The following is a 9,562-nucleotide window of genomic DNA, read 5'->3' as shown; positions in this document are numbered from 1 at the left end:
TTTATTATTACATCTAAGAATTATATATGTAATGATAAATATTGATAATGATATTGGGTGTGGCCATATATTACAATCAGTGTTATAATCAATATTACAATTCTCTTATGTATAAAAATAAATAAAAAAAAATGTATAAAATGTATAAATTAATAAAATATTTTGTTCGAAGCATTTTTTTGGAAAAAATTGAATTTAAAAAGTTTTCATATAAAAAAAATTTGTTTAATTCTTGAATGAATATGACTAGATTATTAATAGAAGGTTATTAGGTTATAGTAGAAAAAAATAAATAAAAAATATATAGATAAAAATGTACAGATAAAATTTCTTTTATTTAAATTTTTATATCTAAAATCAAAATTATAGAGAAATAGCTAGATATTTCTACTTGATAAATTTTCTACATTTCTCTTATATTACTTAAATTTCAGAATAGATTTTTTTCGAAAACAAAGTTATTAAATAAAGACATATTATACGATTATTTTTAAAATTATTATTTATCAATTGTATCACTCATCTAATATATAATTTCATATGATAAATATTGTTTTATAAATCTAATGAATTTTATTTTTTTTAAATATATTTAATCGTGAATAAAATATTTTTTGAAGATTTATTAATAATAATATTTAATAATTTATTATTTAATAATAAAGATTATATTAATTAAAAAATATTATACAAAACAACTTTATTAGAAAATGTATTAGAAAATTACTTTATTAAAAAAATGTATTCAATTAAATTAATAAAAATTTGTAATACAAACAATAAAAATTCTTTTTAGATTATATATATATTTTTATTCTTTATTTAAAATAAATGAAATAAGTGAAAAAAAAAATATAAAATAAAAATGGATTAAGAAATACGAATACTGCTTCTTCCAATTATTGTTATTAATCCATTATCTTGTAATTCTCTTAAGGCATCTTCAAACATATCTCGGGTAATTAACTAAAAAACAAAATTGTAATAATAATTCTTGCAATTTTTCTAAATTGTAATTCATTATATTATAAAAATATACATGTACTAACCAATTCAGAAGATTGCTTTATTTCAGCAAAAAGTTTTTGTTGACTAAGTATATGAATTTTATCCTTTTTTTCAATAAGTTTTTGAAGCACATCACATAATTCCTTTTTTTTTTTTCTAGCTATTGAAGATATACCTGTAGTTAAAATACTTATATCTATTTTACCACTTAATGGATCAATTGCAGATTGTTTTAAAGCTTCTCTATGCAACCTATTTTAATAAAAATTAAATATATTACAATTTATATATATTAATTTATATATATTATGATTTTTATTTATTACAAACCTCCATGCTTCTTCAACATCTTGTAATTCCACAATAGAACTGAGTCTTATTTTAGCATGTGCTTCAGATAAACGTATCAAAGATTCTAATTGTCTAGGATAGGCTGTTATTTGTCCACGTCCTCTCCCAACTCGTCTCATATCAACATAAGCTTGTATTAGTCTTTGTTGACTTTCTTCATTAAGAATAGGATGAACATGTTCTTTTGCAAAAACTATATAATCGCGAATAATACTTCTGCTTACTTGTTCATCTTCATCTTCTTCTGATGTTTTATAATATAAAGATACCATATGAGTTGCAAGTTTACTATCATATGTATCACTTTGTGGATCTAACATTAAAAAAATTAAATCAAAACGAGAAAGTAATGTATGTGGTAACTTCACATTTTCAACTACCTAAAAAAATATGTATTTTACAATATTATGACAAAATTAATAAGATAATGTATTTACTAAATTGAAAATGTTTATGTATTTATGAGAAATAAATATATAAGTGTATATATATATATATATATATATATATATATATATATATATATATATATACACAAAATGTAATATGAAATTTATTTATATTTTTATTCATAAAAACATAAATATTTGTAATTTAGTAATTATGATAAGCATATTTAATCGTAAATAAATCAATTGAAATTTTTTTATATAATATAATAGTTATATAATGTTATATAATAGTACATGATAAAGACATAGTATATAAAATTCTTATATAATATATATAAATGATTAGTATATTTTTCATCAATTCTTCTTTTCGAAGTTTCTTTTTTGTTATTATATATAGCATTTATATATTATCTAATTCTTTTTTTATACAACTTTAAAATAACACAGTTTATGATGTTTATTTTTAAAATTCCTACTTAAATTCAATTTTATTAAAAAAGATTTTCATTATAATTATCATCTCTTAAAACAATATATACAATCAGAAAATAACAATGAATAAAGTTTAATTTGTAATAATGTAATAATGATATATGGATATATTTACATCTTTTATTAGCGAAATATTATTTTTAAAAAAGACATATATATATATACATATACATACATATATTTTTTTTATATATATATATTTTATTTATATACACAAAATATTAATATATTTGTAAAGATTTTAAAAATTAAAATAAAAAATTGATATATCAATTAAAGTTTATTTATTAAATTAAGCAATTAAAATTTGTGTAAGATGAAATGAGACTAGAAATCTAATCTAAACTTAAATTATTTATAATTTAATATAATAAAACTGATATTTATATAATTTTTGTATAGCAACTTTTGTTCTATTTCAGCTTTTAAATGTGTTTTTAATATTTTTTCATGAATATTAACAACTTACAATTTAAATAAGTATTTAAAATAACAAATATTAAAATTAAATAAAATTATTCAATATTCAATATTTTGTTTGTAAATAATTGATATAAATGTTGTTTGAAAATAATAATGAAAATTATTATTTATATCATATATTTATATCATATCAGGTTTGTATCATATCTAGAACATTTTTCTATTTTTTTTTCTATTTCATTTTTTTTATCTAATATGATCTATATAAATAAAAAATTATTATATTACATATTTACATTTACATATTATTATACATATATTAATACATTGTATACATTATTATAATATTAATATTATTATATAAGACTATAATTATGTATTAATTATTTATTAAAACGATTAAATTTTTTTATTATTTCTATAATTAAATATAGTATAAAAATATATTTTGTAATTAATAAATCTTAATAAATTTATCTAAATATTCATTAAAAGAAAAGAGTAAAAAATTATAGATTTATTAAAAAATTGAAACTGATCATTAAAAGAAAAAACTAATAAAAAATATACTGTAATTTGAATAATAGAATAATATAAAATAATCATATATATATAAATGAATTATGTATATGATTCATCTTTTAAAATATATACCGTTTTATTCTTATTCCATTGAGATTCACATGGATTGGCTGCAGCAAGTATACTAGTTCTCGCATTTAATTGACAAATAATGCCAGCTTTAGCAATACTTAAAGTTTGCTGTTCCATTACTTCATGTAATACTGATCTTGCACTTTCATTCATTTTATCAAATTCATCAATGCAACATATTCCATTATCTGCAAGTCCTAAAGCTCCTGTTTGTAATATTAATTGCCCAGTTTCTGGATCTTTTGTTACATAAGCTGTTAAACCAACAGCAGTGGAACCTACAACATAATATATTATTGAAAATATATATAATAAATATTTTGAAGATTACATTTCAATATTATATTTAATATCATTAAATTTTAATAATGAAGGAAATTATAAAAATTTTCCAAAAACTATTTAAATAATTATATTATACATAAAAATTAATTTTTATTTCTATTTTTTATTCTCACATATTTATTATTTATCAAAAAAAATATTTAAAATTAATAGTATTTTGTATATATATTTCACTAATATTAAAATATATAAATATGTATATTTTTAATAAATATTAATAAGAAATATTTAATTATGATAAATTATTTATATTATATTTATTTTTTTTTTTTTTACCTTTTCCACTAGTATATTGAGATCGTGGTACTAAATTGTAAATATATTGTAACAATTGTGATTTGCTTGTACCTGGATCACCACATAGTAATATATTAATATCAGGTCTAAAATGTTTGCCATTTACAGTAGAAGCCTTTCTAGTTCCACCAAATAATTGTAAAATAATTCCTTTTTTTACATCATTATTTGCATATATACTAGGAGCAATATGTCTTGCCAATCGTTCATAAATATCTTTCTTCTGTGACAATAATTTTAAAGTTTCTATTCTTTCTGGTGTAAAATTATGTTCTTTACCATCTTCTTGATCATATAATCTATAAATAATTTAAAATAAATAATTAGTGAAGACAAATTTTTTAATTTATTTATTTATAATTTTTTTACCGTTTGGAATCATGTTTTCTAAAATGTACTACATCGATATAAGTTTTATAAATGGCTTGAAAATTATGTTCAAAATTAGGTTTATGTGTTGCTGCTCTATAAATTCCAGTAACAGAAACTCTATCTCCAGGTAATACTGCATCTACTAAATTATTATGTGCAAATAAAACAGTAGTATGTGGAGTTTGTCCTTGTGGCATTTCATCTGGAGCTTCTTGTAACTTAATCATTTGTTTATCAGAAAAATGACTCAAATTATGTACTAAAGTGAAAGAATATTTATGAGTGCAATGTGCACAAACTGTAGGTTCTTTTGTTTTTCCTTTTTCAATTTCTACTAGAGTTGTAAAAGCACAAATACTACATTTAAAATAGGCCTCTCGCATTTGTGGAATTAACCGTGAAACTCTAATTACCATTCCTGGTATTGTAATTAATTGATCTACATCAGAAGGATTTAATTCTCTCATAGTTTTAATTTTAGCTACATTAAAAGGACGCACTTGAATTTGATGTTCTAAAACTGCTGCTGGAAATTTTTCAAAAAATAATTCATTTGCTGCCATATCTAGTGTTGGAATCACTTCTTGAGGATACGAAACTAATTGTTGATAAAGATGTTCATTAAATGTTTTCACATGAGCACAATTCACATTTAAATATGGTTCTTCTAAGGTATGTATTTCTTCTAATTTTTGAAGATATAAAGGTTCTGATAAATTCATATTTTCTGGTAGTTCATCATTTTCTGCATCTGGATCAATAAATTGTTGAAAAAATAATTTAAATTGTTCTTTGCATTGATTTATAACTACATTTGTACCCCAAACAACCAATTGAGGTCCTGTTGTATCACTTTCTGATGTACCATTCTGTATTTCTGAAATCTATCATTTATAAATTATTAATATTATTATTATCATTAATATTATTACTATTATTATTGATATTATTGTTTATTTATATATACTTATATCCATATAATATATATAATATAAGATATTTATATTCTATGGTAAAATTAAATAAATAAATAAATAAATTTAGTTATAAATAATATTATCAAAATATAAATATATATTCTTTAAAAGTTTTCAATCATTTTTCATAATATAAAATTGAAAAATATATAATATTTATATTAAAAAAGAAATCATTATTTTAAATAAAATAATGAGTGTAATAAAATTATCATCAACTTACAGGTTCTTGCATTGTAAATTGACGTAAACGTTTATCTGTATTGATATCAGGTCTATGTCTAAGTGGAGTCCCTCGAATTCCACTTCTTGGAGTTCGAATTGATCCTAATGAACTTGGTGTACCATAATTAATTGGAGAAGATAATTGCAAACCACTTTCTGAACCATGAATTGGACCAGAGTGGTCTGTAAAATGATCACCAGAATCAATAGCACTTTCATGTTCAGAAGAAGCAACAATTGTAGCACCTCCAGTAGTGCCAGTAGTACCCCATCTTAATGGAGTTTCTACATTATCATTATTTTCATTATGGACAGCATTACCTTATACATAAAATTTATTATATGTTTTGTTTATATTATGTTTATATAATACATTTATTTAATATTATAAATAAAAATGAATATGAAATAACCTTTAAAATAAATACTTACGAGGAGTACCAAAAGCAGAAGGAGATCTATTAGTCTGTATTTGCCTTCTAGGAGTTCTTCCAGGACTATCTGTAGCTGATAATCTCATAGGACTTGACATTGTTTTTTATATATCTTTAAAAAGTTTCTAAAATATAAAAAAAATATTAAATACTTATTTCCCGCACTTAAGATTTCTTATTATTGAAATTGAAAATTCAAGCATTAACTATTTACTCCAGCCAATAATAATTTGAATTTAGTATCATGTGATTTATAGCCAATCAGAAACATCAGAACTAACAATTAAATATTTATAGTTTTATTTTAAATTATATTTTCATAATAATAAATTTTGATTTAAGGTTATAATATTAAATATTATGATTTTTATCATCATAACATTGATTTAGTAACATAGTAATCATATTATAAAAATTATGATTTTTTTATCTTATCTATTTTATCTTACATAATCATGATTTTTATTATAGCATAAAAATATACTTTTAAATATTAAATTAAATTAATTTATGATTATATTGTAAATTGCAATATAAAAAAAATTATACATTAGTGATTCAAATCGAGTCGAATTTGGAATGATTGCATAATCGAAAAACTAGTCGATAGTCATTATTTCAATTTTTTTTTATATTTTTATATTTAATGAGAAATAAATGAGTTCATTATTGAATTAATCAATTGTGTTTTTTATAATAAATTATTTAATTTAATTCGATTATAAATTTTATTGATTGATGCTCATGATAAACATGGAAAAACAAAATATAATTAATGTTTTTCTAAAAAAATTAATTTAATATTTAAGTATGAGTTATTTCACGCTAAAATAATTATAATTTTTACTGAAATTTTCACAAAAATATTTTTAAATAATATAAATGAATCTTTAAGGTAATTTTATAATATTTATATATTGGAAATATATGCTATATTGGAAAATTATTTAAACTAATCCTAAATATGACATTTATAACATTTATAATATTTCTAATATTTATAATATCTTTACCATTTTTCTTTTTCTTGCTAGATAAGACTATTTTTTCATGATATTTTATAATTAATAATGCTTTAAAATAATCATAAAAAAATAATATTTTAAGATAAAATAATAAAATCAATATTTTAAGATTATTGTAAAAAAATCATTATCTATTATTGATAAAGAAATAGATATGTAGAATTATAAATAGAATATTTTAAATATTTATGAATGTAATTACAATAATAAATTGATTTTTTTAATATTTTTTATTATTATGACAAAGATCACTTAACTTCTCTAAATTTGTTAAAAAAATTAATCGATCAAATGACAATGCGCATTTATATACATGAAAACATAAATTGAACATTGTAATATTTATTTATTCGTTCTATTATCCTATCATCCTAATCAATTTTTAAATAATCCAGAATTAAAAAAATAAAATTTATAAATACTTTTTAATTTTTAAGATTTGAATATATTTTTTTATTTATATATTGCAAATATAAATTTATATATGAAATAAATTAATTTATGTATGAAAAAAAAATTAATAGAAAGATCAATCTTTTATGAATAAAATATAAAAAGAAGAAGAATTAGTACTTAATTTTAGTTGTGTTTAATATTAATTATGAAAAATTGTACGAATGTAATATTTATGAAAATTTTTAAAAATTTATTATATATTTTTTAAAAAATTTCAAAATTAAAAAAATAATAATAAATCAGAATTAAACTCTTTTATTTTCATATGAACTATCATCTATTTCAATTTCAACAAAATTTCAAAAATTATAATAAAAAATAATTAATTTAGTGTATAGAATAACTCATATGGAAAGAAATTCTTACGAATATTTAAATAAACTAAACTTTTCTGAAATTGATGTAATCTTTATTTAGAAAAATAATTATAATTATAATTATCATATTTTCTGCAACTTTTTTCTACGGTATATATAAGTTTATATGTGATATTATTAAAGTTCTTGCAAAAAAAATTATTATTTTTGATCTCATTATTGTTTTTGAATTATTTATAAATTAGATATAGAAAATAAATAATAAATAAATAATAATTAAATTAAATCATTGCAAATGAGTATAATTGCTTTATTTCCAAATTTAAATTCATATATGTTTCAATTTTTAACTTTGTTTGCGATCTTAATTCGTACATATAGATAATGAAATATTCAATAAATAAAAAATATAATAACTAAAAAAATCTTTCATTCATTTTCATCATTATCTTTCATTTTTCATTTTTAATATTGTATTACGTATTATATATATCGTATTTATATTTTTTCATTTTGAATATTCATCATAAATGATTCATCTGTAATCAAAAAATAAAAGTTGAAATATTTATATTTAATCAATAATTGAATTTAATTTATTAATTCTCAAAATATTAACTAGTGAAATAATAAGTATTAAATTAAAGCGAATTTAAATTTTTACATGTACAATTATACAGTAAAAATAAAATAAAAAATGGACAAATTTAGAGTTAATAATATCTCGTTATTCTATTCATTAAAAATAAAAACTGATTTTATTTTAGATGTTTATTTTAAATGAAATGTAAATTTATATTTTTTACTATGAATAAATCATCTAGGATACATATCCAAAATGAAAAATTTAAATTTATTATATTATTATTATTTTAAATTTATAAATTATTACATGAAAAACAATGTCAATTTATTACATAATTTTTTCCAATATTTAAATACATTATATATGATCTTTTATTATTTTCATTATTAAATTTTAGAAAAAAAAAATTTGTATGAATCGTGATTTTTTTTTGTAAATTATATAATCCCTTTTAGATTTTTATTTAATCTAATTGAATAACAAAAATATAATAATTATAATATAATATCATCACAAAAATTCTTAAAAATGTAAATAATTTTTAAATTTTGAAAGTTAATACTGTCATTTTCGGATTATATATCAAATTTTTATTCTAAAAAAAATGCATAAAAAAATATAAGAATTTGAGTTTTTTTAACTTTTCTTAAAATTTAGCCAGCTTTCATAGCTTTTTACATATGATAATATATATACATATATAAATCATATATAAGTTATATATTTTTATTATATATATGAATATCTTTTTTTTTTCATAAATAGATATTTCTATTACATATTTCTAATACATATTTGAATAAATATAAAATAATTAAACATTAATTTCTAAGAAATAAAAAATCTCGCTAAGATTTGATATTAAAAAAAAAAAAATAAATTCGATTAATTGTTTTGTACTACGTGTGTATTTATGTATAACTTAAAAATATTGATTTTTAATTTCTTAATATTTGTTATACATTTTGTTACATATATGTACATATATTTTAATAAATCATTTAAAATCGTAATTTTTAGAATAAAGTAAATTATAATATATATTTTTTATTATAATATATCCGATGCAACAATATGAATTAAAAATAAAAATATATGGATTAAATATTTAATTATATTAATATTTTTTTTAAGAGAGAATTATTATTATATCATATTAAATATTTTATTTAATAGTTATTTTTTAGAATAAAGAATTTAACAAA

General features: G+C 18.1%; 1 protein-coding gene across 2 annotated transcripts; it reads right to left on the bottom strand.

The window, feature by feature from the left end:
- Window positions 1-789: 789 nt before the first annotated feature.
- On the bottom strand, window positions 790-6,206 carry LOC552291 (DNA replication licensing factor MCM4). 2 transcript variants are annotated; one of them, XM_026443046.1, is made up of 9 exons: window positions 6,188-6,206; window positions 5,972-6,098; window positions 5,538-5,860; window positions 4,335-5,221; window positions 3,945-4,264; window positions 3,324-3,601; window positions 1,339-1,739; window positions 1,050-1,260; window positions 790-966 (listed from the first exon to the last, which is right to left on the bottom strand). In XM_026443046.1, exons 2-9 carry the CDS (start codon window positions 6,069-6,071, stop codon window positions 871-873), a joined length of 2,616 nt encoding a protein of 871 aa, XP_026298831.1. In that variant the 5' UTR covers window positions 6,072-6,098; window positions 6,188-6,206; the 3' UTR covers window positions 790-870. The 2 variants fall into 2 exon arrangements, with proteins under 2 accessions (XP_026298831.1, XP_026298829.1); XM_026443044.1 differs by lacking the exon at window positions 6,188-6,206 and having other exon boundaries at window positions 5,972-6,175.
- Between the last annotated feature and the right edge of the window lie 3,356 nt (window positions 6,207-9,562).

Source organism: Apis mellifera, linkage group LG9 (assembly GCF_003254395.2).
Source record: "Apis mellifera strain DH4 linkage group LG9, Amel_HAv3.1, whole genome shotgun sequence".
NCBI classification, from domain to species: domain Eukaryota; kingdom Metazoa; phylum Arthropoda; class Insecta; order Hymenoptera; family Apidae; genus Apis; species Apis mellifera.
This window is presented reverse-complemented; position numbering and strand designations above follow the sequence as displayed.

Bases quoted from the DNA above. Each gene is read 5' to 3' on its own strand.
- LOC552291 (XM_026443046.1), bottom strand. From the start codon at position 6,071: ATGTCAAGTCCTATGAGATTATCAGCTACAGATAGTCCTGGAAGAACT. The intron at 5,861-5,971 runs GTAAGTATTTAT...TTTATGTATAAG, and splicing joins TTCTGCTTTTGGTACTCCTC to GTAATGCTGTCCATAATGAA. The intron at 1,261-1,338 runs GTTTGTAATAAA...TTATTAAAATAG, and splicing joins GATGTTGAAGAAGCATGGAG to GTTGCATAGAGAAGCTTTAA.